Source organism: Cavia porcellus, unplaced genomic scaffold (assembly GCF_034190915.1).
Source record: "Cavia porcellus strain 051 isolate PalLab524CR breed Dunkin Hartley unplaced genomic scaffold, mCavPor4.1 scaffold_1, whole genome shotgun sequence".
In the NCBI taxonomy this organism is placed as follows: Eukaryota; Metazoa; Chordata; class Mammalia; order Rodentia; family Caviidae; genus Cavia; species Cavia porcellus.
The window spans coordinates 215,200,741-215,225,880 of NW_026947484.1; the positions used below are offsets into that span (position 1 = coordinate 215,200,741).

The 25,140-nt window shown below is 36.8% G+C and overlaps 1 protein-coding gene across 2 annotated transcripts in view; it reads left to right on the forward strand.

Annotated features, from left to right (window-relative positions):
* The window catches only part of Thada (THADA armadillo repeat containing), a 315,049-nt gene that overhangs the window by 51,437 nt on the left and 238,472 nt on the right, over positions 1-25,140 (forward strand). For both annotated transcript variants that reach the window (XM_063229252.1, XM_063229250.1), the window contains 3 exons: positions 16,707-16,839; positions 18,599-18,712; positions 22,643-22,765. In XM_063229252.1, coding sequence (XP_063085322.1) covers positions 16,707-16,839; positions 18,599-18,712; positions 22,643-22,765 — 370 coding nt within the window. The remainder of the gene's footprint in view (positions 1-16,706; positions 16,840-18,598; positions 18,713-22,642; positions 22,766-25,140) is intronic.

The following is a 25,140-nucleotide window of genomic DNA, read 5'->3' on the forward strand; positions in this document are numbered from 1 at the left end:
GTAGGAAATACTGTCCAGTGGAGTAGATTGAGGCCAAGTTGTGGAGTACCTTGAAAGTAGATTTGCTGTAATAAGGACAGACAGAGCCATCGAGTGTTTTTGATCTGAAATAGATTTTAGGGAGCATCAAAAATAGAGGGAAAACAATAAACAATACTCTATGACTCTCATTCTTAGTTCCATTATATTTTTATTGTAATGAGACTGTACAAGTTAATATTCTTAACCTCTGATGCCTTTATCTCTAAAGTAAAGAAAAGAATATTTGCCTTACAGGTTTCTCTGGCTTTTGTCATATAGATCAAATTAAATAGATATTTATGAAGACTCTTGTAGTATAGAATTTCTCACAAATGTAAAGTATGAGATTGGTTTTGGTTGTCAGTCATTTAGGCTAGGTAGATTATAATGATGGATGGCAGTGAGGAGAGCCTGGATTCAGTCACAGCAATCCAGCTCTCAGCTGATGAGGGTTTCCACTATGACAGAGGGTCTGGGGATAGAGATAAAGATGTCACATTTCAGTTAATGTCTGACCTCATGCGGTAACAGCACCACACTTGACATATGGAATGATCAGAAGGAAAGTTGTGGATACATTTATTTCATTTCACTATTGCATGTGTCAGAAATCTCAGGACATGGCTCAGCAAGGTGATGCTTCTCTTTGGAGTGTGATTTGAGTTCAGTTGGTGGCATTCAGTCACCTGGTGAAGTGGCTGAGAGAGACATAGCTCAGCTCTGGCACCGTGGTGAGGACAGCTGAGTGACTAGGACTAGTTGGAACCATATGTGACCTTTTGGTCAGCATGGCAGTCTTAAGGCAGCTATACTTCTCGCATGGCAACAAGTCTGTCAGTGGGAGTAACCTAAGGAAACCAGGTTAAAACTGGTCAAAGCTGGCCCAATTTTGGAGTCTCATAGCATTGCTTGAGTCATGTTGTGTTGGCTGTGAGTCTTGCAGTCAGGCTGGACTCAGTCACTTTTGAGGGTAGAGTGACAAGATCCTGTGATTGAAGTATATGGGGATAGGAAGAGATATTCTGGGGGTTGTCATTGAAAGATCAGTCTGCCATGTGAACCAAATGAATGTGAGGTGATGAGGGAGTCTGCAGTTGCCCTTCTGGTTTTAGGTTCTAGTGATGAGAAGCATGGAATTGATGTTACCGAAGCCAAGAAACATTGGCTTTGTTCCTAAGAAGAGAGTTAGTTGGTATGATAGACATTAGTAAGTTCTTATTATGAGTAAGATGTGCTGAGTATGAGATAGTGATAGCATATCCTGGTGGAAATGTTTTAAGTCAGTGCTTGGAGACAGGACGTTAATTTAGGTGATGTAGCAGAAACAGAGAAGTAGATATATGAGTTGCTTCCATAATCACCATTGTTACTGGAGTAGAAGTCTTTAGAGGAGAGCATAAAAGGAGAAAAAAACAGAGAACCCAAGACAGAGGCCTTTGAAGCACTGTTTAGTGGTACAGTTGAAGATGTGGAAAGCCCAGGCTGGAATCTCCGCAACTGCCGATCTGCTTTAGAGGTCTCCGCACGGCTGTCACTATTGGCTGTTAACCAACCTCTCACAAGGTTTTGGCTGTTTGCTTCCAAATGCAGTGATTCTGGATCCCTTTGGAGTCATTTCAAACCTGCTGAACAGAATGTCTTGCACAGAACATTTTTACAGTGTGTGTGGCTTTTTTTTTTTGTTTGGTTTTTATTTTTAAAAGAAAATTTGTTGCTTTTGGACTCCTTCTGAAAGCTTGTTATAAGGTCTTAAGTTATGAAAAACTTGTTTAGGCATACAGCATTTAAAAAGTTTGCAAAAAAGGATGTTCTTCATGAAAATCCACAGAAATGGATGCCAACTCCTGGCTACCTCCTGAACTGCAGCTGTGTTGAGGAAGGAAGTACTTAAAGAGATAAATGAATAAATAACTGAAGAGTTAAACATGAGCCATATCGTTTAAATTGGTTCTTAAGGATTATTCAAAATATCTTCAAATGTAAACCAGCTCCATTATTAAACAATCATCTGAGGATAAATAAGAATGGGAGACACATTCTAGGAAATCTTTTAAGAGCAGATCTTATGTACACAGTACACACTAACAATATGTTGGGTTAATTTTCTTAAACTGATTTCCTTATTTAGTGATTTCTATTTAGAATTTGATGCAGTGTTTATACTTTCTTGTAAAACATAATTACTGCCTATGCATAACTAGCTGTGTAAGCATTTGATTGGAGTGGTTAAAGTGCACTAAAATTGTAACTTATATTTGATTTTGTTTGTTTGTTTGTTTTTGTTTTCTTGAGACAGGGTCTGGCTATGTAGTTCAGGTTGGCCTAACTCACCATGTAGCCCGGCCTGGCCTTGAACTGGTAGTGATCTCCTGCCTTAGTCTCCTAAGTCATGAGATGGCAGGCATGAGCCACCATACCCAGCTTGCAAGTTTTTGATAAAATATATAACTGCTTCTTTTTTGATCTTTAGAATTAGAGACTTTTCTTTCAGTTGAAATGAACAGAATCCTAAATTAGAGTGTTGTATTGGTGAATTTAGCTTTCGTTTATCCACTCATAGATTAAAAGCTTGCTTATTATGGGACAAAATAGTTGACTACAAAATCTAGACCAGACATTTGTGAGAATTGGTAATATCTTATTGTCATGTATTTGAATTGCTCTGCTTATTGTCATGTGCTTTACCCTATAAATACTTGTTGCAATCGTTTTCTCATTATGAGGCTCAAAAAATGGACTGCTGACATTTAGCAGTTGTCATAAAACACTAGTGTTGACTCATGGAGATCAACAGTTATGATAGTCATAAATAATTTAAATATGTACATGTTTAAACTTTGACAGTTAATTATAGCTTCTGTGGTTCAAGCTTAATAGAAAACTTTGATGAGCAAATGAAATGTAATAGCAGAAAAATAGTTTCTTCTAAATGTTGAATGTAATATGTGAGTTTTTGGGAAAAAGTCATTCATCCTGAATAAATTTTATTCATATTTCATTGGGCAAAAGTGTCTAAAGAACATACTTATTTCTCACTGAATGCCCTATGAATTTTATTTGCAATATTAATTAAATAAAATAAGTTATGAACCACCCAAGAGAGCTATTGGAATTCTTTATAGGGGGAAAAAGTCCTTTTGATTTCCTGTTTTCTACAGTGAATTAAATGGATTTGGGGAAAACTAGAATGTCTTAACATTTGCTCTCTGTCATTGTGTCTTTGGTTTGTGATTTTTAGTGACCCTTAGACTTTAAAGTCTACTATAGTTACCTTCTTTTTGGAAATGTGCATGCTCATTTTCAAAGTCTTCATAATACTTCTGTCTCATTTGGACACAAGAGCAGAGCAACCTTATTCTCAGTGAGTAACCTTTATCCTAGGTTTTTAACTAAAGTCTTAGAGCATTTAATAGGATTTTTTCTTCTCAGTCTCAGAAAATTACGTTAAATATAAAGAGAACCAATTATCTGGCACCTCCTTCCAGCCACTTTTAGTCCACATATCTTGCTGTCTCTATTGCCCTCTGATTGCTAATATAATTTAGATTTGGTTTTTGTTACTATCGCCTGTGCCTGTGGCTGAGGCTCAGACCAGCCCCTGATGTCAGCAGGCAGTAACCCTCAGCTGGCAGTCCAGGATGGTGCTGAGGGAGGTCAAGATGGCTTCTGTTGATAATGTGACTTTCTCATTGGGCCTCACTTGGGCAAATTATTTCTTAGGCTTAAGGTTTCTCCATGGTTCAGGGTTTTATTCCCCTTTTAAAATGTGCCACACATGTACACAAGTCTTCCTGCACACATCTGTCGATGTTTAGTTTAATTGAAATAATAAACATGAACTTTTAAATAATAAACAATACTTGACCAAAGGATGAATGGAGTGGGGAATTTAGCTTATAAGCAAATTCTCCAATAAGCTAAGGTCATTGGAGATCAGAAAAATCTGTACGTTAGAAAAAATAGCCATGCTCCTCATTTGAGGAAGTAAAGATAGTATTTCTCAATAATAGCAATTAACAATTAATGTAACTTATCAGAACTTAACATAAAATAGCTATGTTACCATATAGGTGATTGGATGAAGCCATTGGAAAACTACTTTGTAGTCAGGGAATCTGATTTATTGACACAGAATAGTCTAATGACTAATTAGAGGGAAAGACAGCATATGTAATTTGATTTCAGTCTGTGGGCTTTGTGCTTATCCACTACAAGTGAGATTGCTCTCTGGATAGAAGTTGGACTAATTTGATTATGGAATGATAATTTGTTTTAGTGATCTGCCCAAGACAATACAAAGGCCGGAACACCAGCTAAAACCTGCACTGTTCATTTCTGTTACTTTTAGTAAAGGCTCAGGCCATAGCACTTAGCATAGGAGAATAATAACACAGAAATGCTTTCCTGCCTTTTTCTGTCAGCGGTTTCTTTTTTTAAATTTCTGCTAATGAAGACAAAAATCAGAATGGTCTGATCATACCCCATAAACAACCCCCCCACCCCGAGCCAGTCCCCCCAAATAGTTGACAGAATGTTAGAGTGTGAGTATGACTAAGTTCCATCTACCAGCTTGTTAGCAAATAGGAAAGCATTTACTGTTCCAGGATACTGTGTCCTCTTTTGGTAAAAGAGTTCAGCTCTCTATACCTTTTTCAACTTCCTGACTGTGTACTTATTGGACAAAATTGCCTTTTAGTTTCTGACTGGGAAAGTCTGGGGATTTTGGGTATGAAAGATTGTGCGAGGTTGGATACATCTTAGTAAGTTTCCTTTTGAACTGGTAAGATGATCCATAGAAGTATTTTGTAGGTTAATAATATTTGGTATTAGAGAATTGTTTCTAATAAGCCCTGAGCACCTAGTAAGAAACTCAGCAATGATATGCTGTATTGAGAGGCTGAAGACACTGTATATTTTGTAAACTAATTTGACATGGTAGTCAAAACAGAAGAGCCTTTAGACAAAGAGGACATCTGCTCTTTTAATGGAGAAGTGCTCACTACAGAAGCAGGATTTTGGAATTCCCCCGTCTGAAGTTGGTGACCGCATAGACTTGGCACAAAACACAAGGACAGCTTCTTCACTCAGGAGCTTGCTCTTTGTCTTACTGACCCTCGATTGTGTCGTGGCAAAACACAACAAGCAAGTAGGGACTGCTGCATTATTCTTGCAGGGTTTCATTTTTACTTCTCAATTGTTCCATTATTATCAACACCAGTTACTCTGGAGTTTTGAAATTACTTCCTTGCTGGGCAGAATACAGAAGTTTCATTGAATGGCTAGAACTCTCGTACGTGTTTATGTGTTTTTAATGGACCGAGTGACCTTGCCATCAAGAAGCCTTCAACCCACTTTTTCTACACCTCGCTTTTCAATTTCATGCCTACCTAAAGACACTGCTAATGTACAGCACCTGGGTAAACATTGGTTGATACTCATATAATCATTCATCAAAAGATTTCTCAAACATCTGGCATCTTCTGTATGCCAGATGTTCTCTTGGCCATTGAGAATATGCGGTGGAAGGTTGGAGTTACTGCAAACCTGGAAACAGTTATTAGGGTCTAACTCTGGGGATAAAGCCCATGTGGAACGTAAAGCTGTTTTGGGGATGTTCTTATTAGAAGTTTTGGGTACTTACATATTTTAGGGTCAGTACTTTCTCTGTAACAGGAGAGCAGGGATTAGTATCACTTTGAATTTTCAAAGGATTTGTATAATATTTTCATTTCCAAGAACTGAGAAATCAAGTGATTGGTCATATAGCCACACAACTCGATGACAAAACCAGCACTAAAACTGAAACTGTTTTTGTGGAATTTCTTACAGATGAACAGTTCAACAGAGAAGTTTATCAATCACCCACTTGATATAAGGGATTGTGACAGGTAGGCACTGTAGACAATAAAAATACTGATAAAACATAGATCTTGTTCTTAGAGAAACTTCCAACCTACCATTTTAGTCTTTGAGGTTAGATAATCAAGTTAGAATTTATTGGTTGAAATGAAAGACCAAAACAAAGGTCTACTTGTTGAGCTGTTGAATGCCATTAACGAAAAGAGCAAGGCAAGAAGTGCTTATTGGGAGGCGGGATGATGCTTTGAACAGGTTGCATGAGTGGTATTAGGATGCTGCCTGGGTAGTAACAGACAGAGTTGGAAACGCAGATCAGGGGATGGGGAAGACGGGACAAACTGCAGATAGGTTGATTCAGGACTTCCCAAGTTTTTTCCTACTTGCTAGTCCGTCGTTCCCCTCATTCCCAGGCAGATGGACAGCTGGGTACATGAGCTGGATGTATGTATCTGAATGTCTGCTAAACAGGAATTAAAGAGCTTTAAGAGAGAAGAAAGAAGAGTATGACCTCATGTTAAATGTTTTGTCTGTTACTAAAACTCAGAAACAATTGGTCATCTGAAACAGTTTCTACCCTGTGTGGGGACATTAGTTAAATAACACTTTTTGTGAATCTGTAGTGTACTTGTTTTTGAACCTTATTTGTAATTTTGTTCTTGAATCATGGGGCCAGGGGAATCTCTTGGGGCAGCATGTAGGCTGATAGAGTTGATTTTGATAGGCTATTTGGAGATTATAGAAAATCTCTTTGTGTGACTGCTATTACCTGCTATTACCTTTGTCCTCCCTGGGAGTCTCCAACCACATGAATATAACATAAAAGATATATGGGAGTTGCACAATCACTGATATATGTGGATCTTAGAAAATAGCTTAAAGATTATGAAGAAATGAAGTACATATGAGTGTTTAGGAATTGCCTGCAATGGTAAGGTCCTGTATGTGAAAATGAAAAACTAGATGAGTGTATAAAATAAGTAGAAATAAAGATACCATTCCCAGAAAGCTTGTTATTCTTCTTTAAACTTCCATTATTTTCTTCCTGACTCCTTTCCTTCCTGTACCTGAACTGAGATCTGTAATTGGTTGGTTCAGTATCAGTAGATGATTTTGAACTATGTAGGGAATATTTAAAGCATGTGACTCTTGAAAGGAAACACCTCTTTTTACATCAAAGATAAGTTTTCTTTTCTAATCTAAAGGATGTGTAGCTCAAAATATAAGAAAGCAGTACCACCCACCCCTACTGTAGTTCACAGTCAGTAATCTGCATTTTTAAAATGTTGCCAGCATATAAAAACTTTGCTTAGCTAGGTGTAGTGGCACACTCCTGTAATCTCAGGACTCAGGAGGCTGAGGCAGGAGGATCATTGTGAGTTAGAGACCAGCCTGGGCTACAAAGTCAGCTGAAGGCCAGCTTGAACTGCATAGTAAGATCCTGTCTCAAAAAGACAAAAACCAAACCAAAACAAAACACCTCCCAAAACCAAAAAAGCTTTGTTTTGCAAAACTTTGGACTTGGATATTTGAGAAAAGTGAAATTGTACATGATAAGATTAGTATGGTATAGGTTTGGAGGTGATTCTAACATTATTCAAACTATCTACCTTGCCTGAAACTTCACTCTTTCTTAAAAATAGGTCCACAAGTACTGATTTTTCAATTTCCTGTGATTCCATCTGTGGGAAAGAATATAATTTGTTAGTTTTTTGTTGTGTTTAAGCTGGTACCAGTATCCTCCCTTGGTTGCCTATGTATCACTTAGTTTGAATGTAGTATTTGAGAAATCTAAAATATCTTGTTTGGTTAACTACTGTAAGAGTTTGTTTTGGTTGAAATTGTTGTTTCACTCAGGTAGTGATGGTTTCAATCAGATAATGCTGATGATGATGGATGCTATTGAGCCTGACTAACACATCATTTGCTTTGTTGCAATAGTGACGACATATTCTGGCTTTGTACTTACGACTCTTCTTAGCATTGTTCAGAATTATTTTCATGGTTGGTGAGTGAAAAATACATCTTTTTCTAATTGATACTTACTTTTCTTAGCACAATAACTTATTTGAATGAATTTTCTTCTGGGAGTTGTTCCTAACCTCAAAAATGAAAGTTTGCATTACAGAGAAGAGAAATAATTTTCTTCCTTCTTATACTAAAACCCTATAATGATAACAGCTTTGTGAGTAAATTAATATTTTATAAAGAGAAGTATAGGTAGAAGTTTTATCCATAACTCACTTGAGGTTACACATGATTAATTTCCTGGCAATTGTGTCTTGATACATTTTTGGAAATTTTGATTCATATATTAGCCTTAAATATACTTCATGTTTAAAGGTGCAATCAGCTGCTTGTGTTTTCAGGTGAGATAATTTCTTTAGGCCACCACAAATCATTCAGTTCCTGTAAGAAAGCAGTTTATTAGCAAGAGTAAATTTCCCAGTCCCCTGGGGGTATTGGAGTACCTCCAAAATGACTGAAACAATTTATTTCATTCCAGTAATAAGTAGACTATCTATTGAGTAGTTTTTTAAAAAAAATACTTAGATTTTCTAGATAGCTTGTCATCCATATTACTTAGGATGACTTTATTTAGAACTTGTTTAACATCACTCTAATGGTAAGTGTTCAGAGGTTGAAGTCAGTCTGAAAAGAACGACAGTAAAACATGCTTAGGATGATAACTTTTAAAAATCGATATATTCTGGTAACATGTTCTAAAACCATGTGAAAGTACTTTCTCAATTATATGCTGCTTGGAATTGTTATTCTGTTTTTAGGGTATAGTAGAGAGCAGAGTAGCTACTAGATTCTTCATAGACTATTTTTAAAAAATAAGAGCAAAATCGACTGAGGCAAATATTAGAAAGTTGATAGTATCTTCATCATGAGCCAGATCAAAAAAAGGTGTAACTGAGCATTTAGGGAAGATATTTTGAAGTCATGCTTTTTTACTAAGCAAGAATTTTAGTATAGTCTACATCTTAATTCTCTCTTTGCTACCTATGCACTTAGAACTTTGGATAAATATTTAGCTTTCTCACCGTTGTTATCCAATTTTTAAAAATTAGTCTGAAATAGTTGAACAGCCTGGAAAGTATAGTGAATCTTGTATAGCCACAATGTCAGTATCTGGAGGAAGATCATTCAAGGCAGAGAGAATATCAGATACAGAAGTCCAGAGAGTCATGAACTAAGTTAAGGTCTTAAAGAACATCAGATAGACCATATATGACTGGAGTGTTGTGTGCAAGAGAGAGAGAGTTATAAGAGGGTAAGAGCTAATGGGGAATAGACATTGTGTAAGGGTTTTGGTTAGTCCTCTGAGTAAAATGGAGAGTCAGTGAAGGGTTTGTGAGTAGAAGAGTGACAAGATCTGGCCTGTTAAAAGAAGTACATGAATTCTGTGTTGATAGTAAGCTGTAACACTGACCTAAAGATCAACTAGGGGATTATAATTCAAGAAAGAATTGGCAATGGCTTGGAGACTAGTGAAGATATAAAATGGTCAGAATCTGAATGTGATTTGAAAGTACACCACACAGAGTATACAGACACGTTAGATTTGGCATTTGCAAAGAAGAATGACACTAAAGTTTTTGGCCTGAGTCCATGAAGAGATAAATTTGTTATTCATGTATTAAATTGAGGGAAGACTGGGTAGATTTAGTTTTTGAAGTAGAGCATAGAGAGCCAGCTCTAGGCCTCATTGCAGTCCAGAAGAGTTTATATTTGTAATCCCAGGGAAAAGTTATTTGAATTCTAGTTAGTGAATTCCAATCTACCACTTCCAGTGCAACCCATGGCGCGAATAAAGAGACAGACATGTTTGTGCAGTTGTGGGGAGTCAAGGGTGTCCTAAGTTCAGTTGCAACACTGACTAACGAGAACAAAGGCTGCAACCCAGAACCAAACCTGGATTTTATTAATTTGTGAAGAGGGGAGGCTCAGGGTTGAGTAACTGTGAGAATGGCGGGAAGTAGTAAGTGCTGTGGGCTAGTCTAGGTAGGAGGCACAGTAGCACCCCTGCAATATGCAGAGAGAGAGAGAGAGAGAGAGAGAGAGAGAGAGAGAGAGAGAGAGAGAGAGCTCTCAGAAAGAGTACTGAGTTCTGGTAACAAGCAGCCTCTAAGTTTGAAGGAATATGCATCACACAGTTTGAGGAAGTATCTTGTGTTTTTGGTTGGTTGCCTTAGCTTTGATGTCTGGCCTTCGTGCCCTGGAATGTCATGGACTCTGGATTCTTTCTCAAGGCTTCGTCCCAGCCATTAGCACAGTTTTGTTCAGCCTAGCTCAACCGTAGTAGTAGGGAGCTATAGGCAGGGCATCACTGACCTGTCCATTGCATCAAAGGCCGCACATCAGCACCTCGCTAGACCCATTTGCATTGCTTAAAGCCAATTGCTAGGGTAGAACATTATCCTAGCCAGCTCTGTACATACCAATACATGGAATTAGGGCCAGGTTAGCTAAAATGGAGACAAATGGTCTTCTTTCAAGGAGAATATCCCAGTGGTCCTCCACAGAAGACCAGTAATTTAGTTTGGAAAATGTCAAGTTTGAGATATATGGTGGGGCTGAAGGTTTAGCTTGGCAGCACAAGTGCCTGCTTGACAAGCACAAGGTCGTGAGTTCGATTCCTTATACCTGTTCAATTCCTGTGTGAGATGTATGGTGAACATCCATCCCATTGAGACCATTTTGGGTTTACTTGTGTAACTTCATGCCTTGGAATTTCTGTTAGGCTCCTCAGAAGGCAGACATACTCTTTGTGTATCTCGAATTAATCTTGATCTTGCCTCTTTTGAATTTTATTTAATGGAGTATAGACTTCTGGTTGACAGCAGTTTACCTTTAGTGCCCTGAAGATACTGTATTGTCTTTGCTAATGACAAACTTGTCTTTAATATAATTGATGTTCCTTTGTAGAAATCCTATTTTTTATATTTATGGTCCATGTAGTTTTTAATGATTTTTTAAATTATCGATTTCACTATGTTATATCTGGGTATGGATTTATTTATTTGGTATACTGGGAATATATTTTGAATGTGAAGCCTTAAGAGTTTCTTCAGTAGTAGAAAAATTTAAACATGATTTCTTTGAATAATTCTGACCCATTCTATTACTGTTTCCTATAACTCCTAATAAATTTATGTTCGATTCTCAAACGATTGTTACTATTGGCTGGTGGTTCTTTTGCTTTTTGTTTGGATAGAAATCACACATTAGTAAAATACGTCTCTCTTGATAGTAGCAGTTTTGAGCTTTGGGTGTAATCATCCGGAGTGGATGCAGGATAAACATCTGGGATGAGTCTGTGTGTTAGCTTATTGCAGCCAATGCAGGTATCTCCCAAGTGGCCAGGGAGGCCACAGCCTCAGCTGTCTTGGAAGTAACGTGGCTGAAGTACAGATGAGCCCTCTTAACTGACGACTCTTTGTGTCTAAGTGGTGGGGCTGAAGTTGTAACAGCCTTGCTTACAAGGAATTTCCAGGTGGGGCAATAGTATTCTTCCAGGTGTTGCAGCGTGGCTCATTGTGGTTTGGTGACTTGGGAATTGGGAACAGTGGGCCTCAAGCTACCCTGATCTTTGCCCTCTGAAGTGTAGTCCTCTGTCCTTGAGATAGGGGCAGCAGCAGTGGCCTGACGTGAGGGAGGCCATTGCACCTCTCAGCCAGGTGAGCACTCCTGTGAGCGCTGCAGAGGCCAGCACAGCCTAGCCAGTGGCTACTGAGACAGTTTTACAACAGCAGGGACACTCAGAAGCTGGTAACCCTGGGCTACCTGCCAGAGGAAAGGGGGAGGCTATGATAGCTTTTGATGAGGTTATAGCACCTCTGGCTGTCAGGGAACAGGGAAGGGTCAGGTCTTGTTTTTCTAACTCACTATCATAGGTACACATGCATATGTATATTTTTATTATTGTGTCTACACAATAATATTTTCGGTAAACTTTACAGAAAAATTCCTGTTAATGCTCTTAATTATCTGGAATTAGTCTTACCTGTTTTATTTTGAAAGCATACTTTTATCTATGGTGTTTTTAATATCTTTATTTTTATATATACCTGTTCTCATTTCAGCACTGCTTATTTTTTATAATTTCTTGCTCCTCTAAAGTTGAAATTATTCCAGTTTCTGAAGTATACTAAACAGTTATTTCAAGTTCTTTGTCAGGCAGCTCCATAAAATTAGTTTCATATGAGGTGAATTTATGTTCTAATTCTTGATTTTTAAATTATATTAATACAAAATTTATTTCTGTATCGTGAATGGAGATATCACCGACCCAGTCATTGAATTAGTGATCAGCCTGGTTCTGAGTGTCCTTGGGCTTATAATTTTCCTTAAGCTGCAATTTCAGGCAACTCTAACAGTGACTCTTTTTTAGTGACTTTCCATGAGAGAGGAAGCCACTGAAATTCCCTGTTTCCTGGGAGAAAGGGGAGTTACCCATAGAAACTGATTTTGTGATTAACACTGCTGATTTAGAATCAGCAATGACTTTGTGTTTCCGTTTGGTTTTACCCAGATGATTATCTTGCTTTACAGCTCAGCTCGCTTTAGGGTTTCTGTTTGTATATTTTGGGTATTATTAATATATATTGTCTGTAGGTGTATGAAGGCTGTCTTTTCAAAATGTCAGCCATCTAACTGTTCCATCGCTATTGGAAGTTCCATCGAAACTTTTCTCTAAACTTTCATTTCTCATATCGTAGATAATATTTTTAGAAAATGACTATTGAGAACTTATTAAACATGTTACAAGAATCTACTAATTTTATTCTCCTAACAGCTTTCATTTGATAGAAGGGAAAGTGAGAAGCATAAAGATTTTGTAACATGCCTGGTATTGACTTGACACGTAATAACTAGTCAATAAATTTTTTTTTCCCTTATAGCAGGCAAACCTATTTCCAGTGTGATAATTTAAGAAAACATATAAATGGGTTTTGTTTAAAATATAGTAATGTACATTTCACGTTAGTGAAAAAGATGGAAGTTGTGTTTTTGGACTGGATTATTTGTATGATTATGGGGTTGTGGGGTCTGACCTTGGTGAGATGCAAATCTGGGAAGCAAGGAAATCAGAGAAGTAGGTCCAGTGGCAAAGTCTGAATTGGAAAGCAGACAATTTCAGGATTCTACAGAAAAGCTAGTTTGGTCCTGGGGAATTCCAAAGTAGAATAAGAAGGTCTGGACTAGATGGTTGGGGTTAGTGCCTTGAGCATTTCCTGGAGCTCTGAGGTTACTAAGTCTTTGTCAGTGGGCAGAGAGGAATCTTGAAGGCCGTTTGCCAGCTTCAACTTTGTAGAACATTCTTCTAGACTTCGTTTTGAAATTCTCCAAAGTAAGAAGGTGCATTTGGTCGTTAGTATGCAGTCCTCAAGGGAATAAACAAGCCTATTTAAGTGTTTACATTTAAGTTAGCAAAGAATCTAAATCATAGAATTGCCTCTGGAGCCTTGGCTTGTGCTCTTTGCCCAGTCATTTCAGTTGCTGCTTCCCAACTCTGCATATGCGAGCCTTCCACCATTCTACCTAACCTTCAAAGTCTAGCTTAGATGCCATCACTTCATCACATCGCCCTGATCCCCTGTGCATCTTAGGCCTAGTAGTTGCTCTAGATGTACTCAAAGTATAGGATAGTGCTGGTGAACCTTCTAGGGATGAGTGCCTAGACTGCAACCCAAAACCCACTTACTTGTCGCTAAGTGCCAACTGAAGTTTTAGTTTAGGGAAAAAATAAAACCCCAAACAGAAATCTTACACATTAACGTCTTTTTTTGTGTGTGTGTGTGCCAGAAATCAAACTTAAGACTTTGTACTTACCAGGCAGGCACTGCACTGCTCAACTATATCCCTGGCAACATCTTTTGTTTTAAGAAAAAAAACAACTCACATGCTGTACTTTTGCCACCACTGGTGTAGAGGAAGGGAAAGGTCCTTGTAAAATTTAATTTTTGGCAGAACTTTTATCAATTTGAATGAGTTATGACAAAATGCTTAGTTGGGAATATAAGGTAGACATGTGTGAACATGTAAGTGTATCTGTGTTTCATGTATGGTTGTTAGCGTGGCAAAGAACAGCCTTATAGAATCTAAGATCTGTGTAGGGCTTTAGAAAAGTTAAGGTTAAACTTATATTAAGTAGGAGGGTTGGGTCCTGGTCATAGTTGAGTTTTGAAGCAATGTGGTATTTGATTAAGATAGAAGACCAGTTAGATCAAGGTTTTGGTTAATAGTCAAAGGCCACTGTAAGTTCATGCACGGATGAGTGGTATTGGTGAGGTACCCCGCTCTGATCCCAGGTTTGTCTGCCTATTCTAGAACCTCTGTGTGTTGGCACAGGCAGGCCTGGGTGTTAAGGAGCATCCCTGAGCTAGAATTTGGTCTACCCGTTTTTCAGTGCACTGGATAGGACCAAGGGAACTAGAAAAGTACTCTTCAGCTCCTGCATTTCCTTTTTCCTCTTAGTGTTTTCCTCAGTAGTGAACCCTACAGAAGGCTTGACCTTACACTACAACATCGTCTTAAGGGCCTGTGGTATTAGGGATACAAATAAATGAGATTCATAGATAACAATAGATCATGTAGCTTTAACTGTCTTCACCTCTGTATAACTTCAACTCTTTTCTGAATGGTTAGAGCATCAAATGTGATTTTTGCTTTAATTCTCTTTATTTTCCTTGCCATTTATTGTGGAGTAAGTTAGCCCCAATACACTTTTTTGTGGCAGTGGGGTGGGGGGAGCAGTGAAAAAGGATCAAAAGAAAGGAGTAATCTAATTTTATCATTAGTGCTTAAATAATACTTTGAAGAATTGGGTTTCAGATTTTGATTGAAAAACTATGTGAAGATTTTATCAAGATTGGTAGTATTAATCACTATGGAATATAAGGCGTGTATCTTAATTTTAAAACAGTGTGAAATACAGTGATTAGGAAGTAACTTCAATCCTTAAAAATATAAAAAGGCAGGAAGATTATTTTAGTTATGAAAAATCTCAAACACATAAAAATGTGTGTGTGTGTGTGTGTGTATAAACATGTTTAAACATAGCATAATAGAATGCACTGCTTTTATTTGTCACTTGGAGTCAACAGTTATCAAAGTTTTGTGCCCTTATACCATCTGTCTCTTTAGATCATTCTTTGCTGAAATATTATATTGTGTGTGTCTCTAAAAATATGAACACTTTCTTTTGTGTCCTGAATGCCGTTGCCACATCCTATAAATAATTCCTAGTGTCCTCTAATATTTGAAAATATGCACATTTGCACTGTTAGTCAGGCATATCTTTTTTACAATTGGTTTGTTCAAATCAGGACCTAAGTGAGGTCCACACAGTGTATTTAGTTGTTAGGGCCTTGTCTGTCATGCAGGTTAGTGGTTTGGAGATTTGAGAGCTGGTTTGGGGACTGAAGGGACTTGGATGGAAAGAAGCAGGAATGAGGGGTTGACTAAACCCATATTGAAAGGAAATCTTCAAAGTCACAGACTGCTTGGAATAGGGAAATTTCACTGTAGTTTTTTTGGTAGAAAATCTTTAAATCTGTGTCAGACCTTTTTAAGTGCCCTGGTTTTGTGAGGCAAGTTCTCATTACATAGACATAGTTCAGGCTGCCCTTGAACTCACTATGTAACTTACACTGACCTCAAACTTAGGATCATCCTCCTGTGTCGGTCTCCTGAGTGCTGTAGGTGTGTGCCACCACATGCAGCATAACTGCCCTTCTTAAGAAGGCATGAGAGAGAGATAGAGAGATAATAACTATTCAGATGGTATAAACTAGTGGGCTGTAATCTTAAAAATGAAAGAAATTAAATATTCTTAGGCACTCTAGGGTAACACTTAATGTAACATAGTGGAAGCCCACAGACTTAGTGTTCAAATAACTTTGAAACATTTTTGTCTCTTCCAAGATAATTTGCATTCTTAATACTCCCTAGGTTTTGGAGGTTTGATTTTTGATAGGCCACATTTTGATAGAGATTAAAATAATTACTAACATGTAATTTAAGCTGTGTTTACTTTGAATATATATAATCTATATACATATAAAGCATTTATTCCAGTACACCATAAAGTTATATTCTCCTGTTGGAGATCTTAATTTTTTTCTATGCTGAAAATTGAACCAGAGAGTGGTAAGTTAGGTCCCAAGTCCTTTTTATTTTTAATTAATTAGCCCATGTTATTTTTAGTTAATTTATTCTTTTTTTTTTGGTATTGAATTTGAACCCAGTGCCTTTGCACTGAGCTGTTGTACCCCAGCCCTTTTCTAAAGTTTTGCTCTGAGACAGGGTATTGCTAAGTTGCCTGGGTTGGGTTTAGTCTTGTGATGTTCTGCCTCACCCTTCCAGATGCTTTATTTTACTTTATGGAGACAAGATCTCACTGAGTTACTCAGGCTCAAGCTTGCAGTTTTCCTGTCTCCACCTCCTGATAGCAACACCACCCTGCCCAGCGAAATCCTGCTTCTTATAGTATGAACATCTGTGAGAACTTGATTAACCTTCTTTAGAACATTCTGAATATGGAGAAAAGCCTATGTATTAAAGCTGACTATGCAGCCAGCACACATATTTGGTACACAGTAGTTGAAAGAAGTGGGACCTTTAATAGTTTTAACTTCTAGGACTCCCTAGTAAAGAAAAGAGTGGGTAAAAAGGACAGGGGGCATTGTTTAGTTCACCCCTTCCAGTCCCAGTGGGAAGATACTGTATTTACTATCAGTGTTAATGTATGACAGTAGTTTGTACTTTCTCTTGTGGTACGTGATAATTCCAAATGTTTGCTTATATCTATGTTTTAGGTGCCCTAATGTGAATCTGCAAAAGCTGCCAGAAGAGTGGTTGTGGAATGTTTTGGAGGAAATTAAATGCAGTGATCCTTCATCCAAACTCTGTGCTACAAGGCGCAGTGCTGGGATCCCTTTCTACATACAGGTACTTATCTGGAGGTCTGTAGTGGGTTATCTTTTGATCGTGTCTTCTAGCCTGCTTGACATACGAGTAAGTCACAGAAGGGCTGTCTCTGTCTTTTCAGTACTACGTGTTAGATCTGTGGCTTTGTTTTAATGTGTGGACAGTGTTCTGTGACAGACCAGTTCTTGGAACAAACCCTTTAAGTGGTCGGTCTTGTAATGTAAACAGAGAGAGGTGTAGATTTCGTCCTGGGTATTAAGTAGGCAGACGTCACTGTGGCACATTCATTGATCACTTCCAGGAAGTGCAGACCTTCACTCTGCCCTCCACCCCAAATTACAAAATAAATAGTCTTCTCATTTCAAGATCCTCAGGTGTTTCTAGTGTTAATAATTTCTTTTGAATCCTTCCATAAAATTGCCTTAATCTTTATAATAGTTAAGATTTATTAGTAGTTTTACATATTACCTCGTTTAATCCTTTCCCAAACCCTTTAAGGTAGGAACTGTTACATTTATTATAGAGAAAGAGAAAGAAATTGGGATTTAGAAAAGATGTGTGACTAGCCAAAGGCCCAGAAGTAGTAAGAGCTGTGAAGACTTGGGCCCAAACCTCCTGACTTCTGACTCGTGTGCGCGTGAGAATGTACAGTGTGTGTGTACATGTGTGCGTGCAACCCCTGCATACCACTAAGAACATGCTAGATCTACTGTTTCTCTCTCGCTTCATAATTTCACCTTGAACATTGCTCCAGGTCAACACACCCAACATATTCCTGTCAACTGATGTTTCATTTCCATAATGTAAAAAATGAGACATGTGGTACTCATGAAAATAGATATAAAGGAAGGTAATTGGAGAATGTAGCTAATGTGATTTTTCTTTAACAGCTTTGTTGAGATGTAATTCACTTATATTCATGTTTTTAAAGCATACAATTCAAGGATTTCTGACTTTGAAGAGTTGTTCAGCCATTAGCACAATCTAATTTTAGACTAGAACATCACTTGACAATCCACCAAGCCCATTAGCAGTTACTCTCTCCACCTCTGCTACTCCCAGCCCTAGGCGACCGCCAATCTACCTTCTGGACATTTCATAAAAGTGGAGTCTTATAATATGTGATCATTGGTGTCTGGCTTCTTTCATTTAGTATTATGTTTTCGAGTGCATCCATATTATTGCATCTGTCAGTACTGTGTTCCTTTTTATTGCCTCAAGTGGGTTGATATTGCATACCTACATTTATTAAATGTCAGCCGTGTTTGTCAAAGTCAATGAGCAACTCCTTCGGACTTCAAACACAGGATCCCTTTGGATTCTGCAGTATTTCTGCTTGTCCTGTGGAGTTTTAAATGCTTTATTTCAGTTAGTCTTCTAGGAGTAGAGTCTCCTGTGATACATTAAATAACTGATCAATCTCTAAGGAGCCTCAAAACAAAAACAATTATATAAGGAAAATTTTTGTGTGGGCTGAATTTTTTAACAAAGTGACTTGCTTACTTTTGTCAGAAACTTGCCATCAAATTATGGTCCACAGGAGTAGTCAGTGAGTACTGTCGTGTAGCCTTGTAGTCTGATTAACAAGCAGATGATTTGGGAAATGGTTAAGCCACTTACCCAGAGCAACATGGGCAGTGAACCTGCCTGCCTTGCTAGCTGTGCTTTAATAAAGGAAATTTTGAATTAGGGGAGTGAAATTTTGAGAATTGTTACAAGGAAACCACATTTGATACATGTCTAATAAGAGACCATTAATTTTTATGTTGTTTTTCCATAGGCATTGTTGGCATCTGAACCAAAGAGAAGCAAAATGAATTTGTTGAAAATAACAATGAAAGAGTTACTCTTTCTGGCTGGATCTACAGATAGCTCACAGAGCACAGTTCCCCAGGTAATAAGGGAAATAGGCAGAACTTGCTAGGAGGGCATTGGATTTAAATCTTTGCTGGGTATTATTTTTGAAAAGTATCTATTAAAAGACAGATAACCCTTGAAGACAGGCAGACATTTGAAGTTTTTTAAGAGTACTTCTTTGTATGTTTTGATCTGTTATCTACAAAGTAAAGCATTGCTTTAATTGATAGATATTTATTAAAATGAATTGTTGTAAAACTGGTGAACACATACAACTGATAGAAGTTATTGTATAATATTACTATTGCATCTAAAATTTTGAAAATGAATATGTATTAGAATTACATGTGTGCTTTGAGTTGATGTAGACTTTTGGACTCAGTAAAGTCTTTAGCCAAGATGTAACATCTAACTTATAGTATGTTTCACATTTTAATTTAATTTTTTTTTTTTTTTTTTTTGGTGCTGGGGATCAAACTCACGATCTTCCATTTGCCAAAGCAGGCACTTATGCTGCTGAGCTAAACCCCGGCCCCTTAATTTTAAATTGTATGTATAATATGTAATTTCTTTTTACTTTAAAGATAATAAAAATGATACAGAATTTCAAAACAAAATGATAGGCATTAACCATAGTTATTATATTGCATATTGTTGTCTTCAAAACTTTTAGGAAGAATGATTTCTCATTCTTTACTGAATCTTGCGTGAGGTCTGGCGGTATAGCTTATTAATAGAATGACTGGCTAATGCCCACAACACCTTGTGTTCTTATTCCCACTGTATATGTGCCCACATGAAAGAATGACAGTGATGTCTGTTTCTCCATTTTTTCACATCTTTCTTAATGTCTGTTATTATCTTAAAAAACAGTTTTCCTGGTTGGGCACAATGGCACTCTGTAGTTCTGGCTGCTCAGTAGGCTAAGGCAGGAAGATTGAGCCTACACGATCAGGGTCAGCTTGGGGAACATAGTATGACTCTATCTCTTAAAAAATAAAATTTCCGGGTTGGGGATTTAGCTCAGCGGCATAAGCGCCTGCCTTGCAAGCAGGCAGGCGTGAGTTCGGTCCCCGGTACCAATAAAAAGGAAAAAGACAAATAAATAAATAAATAAATAAATAAAATTTCCTCTATAAAAGTTCTATAGTTGTATAGATCTGAGATTTATTTCCATATATACTTATCCCTGTAATTATAAGTGATATTTAAAAATTTTGTATTGTCTTTTCTGTTGTGTAAGAATGTAATTGATTTTTTTCAGTTATTGTGCATTTACCAACATTGCTACAACAAATGGCTTGTCTATGAATTCTTCTGGGTTTTCTTTATAGACAATTGTATCTCCAATAGATAATGCTACTTTTGTTTTATCTTTCTTTTTTTTTTTTTTGTCTTTTTCCTTTTTATCGCTACCGGGGATCAAACTCATGACTGCCTGCTTGCAAGGCAGGTGCTTATGCCGCTGAGCTAAATCCCCAGCCCCTTGTTTTATCTTTCTAATACTTAATCTTTGTTTGTTTGAGACAGCATCTCGTTATGTAGCCCAGGCTGGTCTTGAATTTGCAATGTAGACCAGGTTGTACTTGGATTTATGGTCCGTCTGCTTCAGCCACCCAAATGCTAGGATTACAGGAATGTGCTACATGCCCAGCTCCATATCTTTTAAAGTTTTTTTCTTATTCTGCTGAAACCTGTAATAGAATTTTGAATAGATATAGAGGTAGCAGGAACCCTTGTGTTGTTTTTAATATTTGTTGTAATTTTTGCTCTGTCCTTTATCTGATCAAGGAAAGTGAATTTTATGGAATGCTTTCTGGCATCTTTTGTGATACATACTTTTTTTTTTCCCCCTAAAATTTGTAAATTCTATGAATTATGTTACTTTTTAAAATGGAATATGATTAGTATACTAGTGTGAACCTAACTTGGATATGATGTTTTTGGATTGTTGGATTTGGTTTAAAACCTGTAAGAAATATATTTGTGTGTCTTTCATTGGATTTGTGAGATTGGCTTGTGGTTTTCTTTTCTCTTGTCCATTTTTAATATGTATTTTACATTTTAATTATATACATACAGAGAGGTGTACAAATCTTATGTAAATCTCAATATAGTTTCTCAAAGGGAGCACACTTGTGTAGCCAGCAAGAAATAGAACATGTCTAGCATGTGAAAGCCCACTCTGGGCTTTCTTTTAACACTTTAGTTTTAGTTTTGTTATTTGAATTCTGTAAAGATAAAACCACATATAAGCTGGGTGTGGTCGCTCATGCCTATAATCTTAATGCTCTGGGAGGCTGAGGCAAGTGGATGTTAAGTCTGAGCCCACCCTGGGTAATTTAGCAATTTAACAAGATCTTGTCTCAAAATGAAAAGCAAAAAAGGGCTGGGGATGTAGCTCAGTGTGAAGGCCCCAGGTTCAATCTCCAGTAGTGTAAAAACAAGCAGACACACAAACCGCATGTTTTAAACCATACTTTTGGTATCTCTTTTGGTTGACATTATGTTTATGATATCCATCAATATGGTAATTTATTCATTTTTCACTGCTAATGTATAGTTTATCCATTGTAAATGAGCATATTGATACTTTAAAATTTTTATTTAATAAGAATAGTGGTGTTAAGATAGTTCTGAGACCTATTTAATGGTGAACATATGTTGAAAATGTTTCTATTGAAGATACACTTAGGACTAATTGTTGGATACAGTACATGCATATTCAGCTTTAGCAAATACTACCATTTTCCCAGAGTAGTTGTTCAGACCTTGTTCTGGTAACCAGGTTATATTAGATCCATAAAATAAACCTGGGCGTCTCTCTTTGCAGCTTATGTAAAGTGGAGGTTATGTATTCTCTGAATGTGGAATTCATTTATAAAATCATTAGGATCTTTTTTTTAATTGTATTTTTTTAAGTCTTTGGGAGGATTTTTACTATTGATTTTCTTCAACAGTAATATCTCTCTAGTTTCTTTTTAGTTCTCCTTGAATTTGTATTGATAAATTTTGCATTTAGGCTATTTTTCATTTTATTTGCATTCTTCAAATTGATTCCTGTAGGCCTGGTCACAGCTTGACTTTTTGTTTTCTCCTCTGCTGTGTCTGCAGATGTGTCTTCTTCCATAGCACTGCTTATTTGTTCCTTCTTTTTCTTCTTGGTTAGTCTCATCAGAAATTTTGTTTGTTTGTTTCCAAGAATCAGCTCGTGGTTAGTACTCTTACTTGTGTCTTTCCAGTTATTGTTTTCTCTTTTTATTGCTTTTCCCTGTTCTTTTTCTGTCATCTTGTAGACACACAGCACCTTCACGTTTAGTCATGTTTTTGAATGGAAGTATTCCATGTACATATCTAAGTATATCTTTCTTAAGTTTTACTAAGGTGCATTCTTCAGTAGGTTCATTACTGTTCAGCTTTATTAAAATTTTTTTCTCTGATTAATCAATTTAGAAAGTATTTTTAAAAACTATTTCTAACTCAGTTCCACTGTGGTCAAAGAATATAAAGTAGTAATTATTTGGTATTTATTGAGACTATTTGTGGCTAGGTTTTATAAATGTTATAAATGTTATATGTGTCCTTAAAAAGAATATGTATGTATTTGTTAGGTGTGAGATTCTATATGGTTTATTAAAGCGAACTTTTAAATTACATTTTTCAAATCTTTTTTTAGTTTTTCATTTTATTGGTACATGTTTGCAGGTCCTGCAGGTAACAGTCAGCTGGGGAGGAGTGAGCTGCACACTCTGTGGCCAGTTTCTTGGTTTATTTTTAATCCACTCCCCTCCTCCTCCAATTCCCCACCCCACTTTTCAAACTTGTTCATTTTAATTATGAGTTATTGAATACATCGTATTAATCTGCTCTGTCATTTGTAGGTTGTCCATTTCTTTTTGTAATCTTAGGCAAGGTTTAGAATTAGCATAGTTTTCAACCCATATCTGATTTTGAGCTCTTCTTTCAGGTCCATGCTCTAAATATCCTCCGAGCACTGTTCCGAGACACACGTCTGGGAGAAAATGTCATTCCTTTTGTTGCTGATGGAGCCAAGGCTGCAATTCTGGGCTTTACTTCACCAGTCTGGGCAGTGAGTGTTTTTGCCATTTATTTTCACTGACTTAATTATGCTTCTGAGTAGGTTGTAATAAACTGACCTTTCATGGGGCGATAAAAAATACATATTGCATTTTATCAAGGGGTTTCTCTAAGGGATGAATAAATTCTGGGATTGAGTTATGATTTAATATTTGATAGTTCCATTTTATCTTACTTGCTGATTTTTCTTTTAGCCGTAACTTTTATTTTAGTAGTTGCTTTAGGGTTTATATATCATTTATCTTTAACATCATGATCTGCCTTTAAGTGATATTATACCATGCAATTTAAAGTTTAAGAACTTAATAATAATGTATTCTTTTTCTCTCCCACAATCTTTGTACTATTATTATACATGTTATTTTTATGTTGTTATAAATGCATGTCACATTGTTGCTACTTTTGTTTAAACAGTTGTCTCTGTGTGTGTGTGTATGTGTGTGCATGTGTGTGTGGTACTGGAGGATTGAACCCAGGCTTCATGTTAAGCTGCATCCTCAGCCATTTTTTTAATTTAGAGATAAGGTCTTGCTAAGTTCCCCAAGGTTGGCTCAGACGTGCGATCCTCCTACCTCATCCTCTTAAGAGTTCTGGGATTACAAGCATGTGCCACCACTGCTGGTTCTATTTTTCTCTTTCATTTACTAGTTTAACCATTTTTAAAAATATACAATTCAGTGTTATTAAGTATGCTCACAATGTTCATCAGCATTATGCGTTTTCAAAACTTTCTCATCTATAAAACTTAATCTCTAACTCTTCATCTCCCCTCCTCTCATCTCTTATATCTTCAATTCTACTCTATCCCTATGAATTTGCCTGATGTAATATGTAAGTGGAATCATATGGTATTTGTCCCTTTGTATTTGGCTTATTTCACTTGCTATATCTTTGAGGTTTATCTGTGTTGGCTGGATAATATTTCATTATACGTATGCAACATATTTTAAAAATCTATTCATCTGTTGATGGACTTTCAGATTGTTTCCACTTCTTGGTTGTTATAAATAGCACAGCAGTGAAATATTGATGTACTAGTTATCTGAGTTTCTGTTTCTAGTTCCTTTAGGTATATCATGTGATAATTCTGTGTTTAGCTTTTTGAGGAACTGCCAAACTATTTTCCACAACAGCAGGACTACTGCATATGCAAAATCACCAATACATACTAGTTCCAGTTTTTTCACATCTTCACCAATACCTATTAGTTTGCATTTTTTAATTTTGCCCTTCCTAAGCTGATATGAAGTGGTGTCTGATTTTGATTTGCATTTCCCTAATGATTGCTAATATTGATCTAGAAGCAGAACAGCTCTTAGACTGTTAATGTATCTTCCTTTTGGGTGCTTTGTAATGCATATTCTGTGTATTACTATGTTGATTAGGTACTGTAAACAGTCTATCAAAAGTTGAAAAGACAAAACATTAAAATGGGTGAAGTACTGAGTCATGTTTTCATTTGCAGTATGATCACTATCCAAAAATGTTTTGATTCAGAGCTTAAAGATATGAGAAGTACCCAGTACACCCACTGGATTTAAAAAATAAGCTTTCATGTGCTTTTTCTTAATTTCTGGAAGAAACTTCATAATTTTTTTATTTTCCTGTGTCATTGTGTCCTCTAGAATAAAGGAAAAATAATGAATGGTTTGTAGGTGCTTGAAATAGGGCTTTAAAAAAGGGAGGGGAGAAAATAAAGCAAAATTTTAAACTAGAATATTTACTCGAAAGTCAGTCTTTCTAGCTAGTGAGTTGCATGGTCATTTCATACCTAGATGAGAAGCCTGTAATTGTGAGTCAGTCTATTTCAGTGGCAGCCAAAGGCGTTGACTTCCAGTGTGAAAAGGAATCCTCAAGATTGCCAACTCTTGCTTGGAACTTTGGGCATCTTCCTGTAAGAGACACAGACTTCTGGAATTCTGTCTAGGAGTATTGCATAACTGCTCTTGAGAACATAGTATTTACCTTTTGCATTTACAGGAAACAGAGCAATACCTTTATTTCGTGTGTGGTCAGAGAGCTAGAAATGTGGGTTGATTGTCAGGAAAATAAGAGATCATAAAACTGATTGCCAGCAATATCAATATTTTTTTCCTTAAGCTTAATTCCAGACAATAAAAGAAATACTTTTTGTGAAAAGGCTTTTGCAGAGTTAAACCTGGTGATCATTCCCCCTCCCGCCACCTTTTTGACAAAACTGAAAGTATCAGAAATGAGTGCTTCAGGTTTTGGGGTAGACATTTTTGAAGTACAGAGAACGTTTATTATAAGCATAGTAGGCAAATAGATATGCCTATTGTTTTGCAGATGATATGTTAAGCATTAGAAATGGAAGGATAAATAAGACATAGTCATAATGGCTGTAGT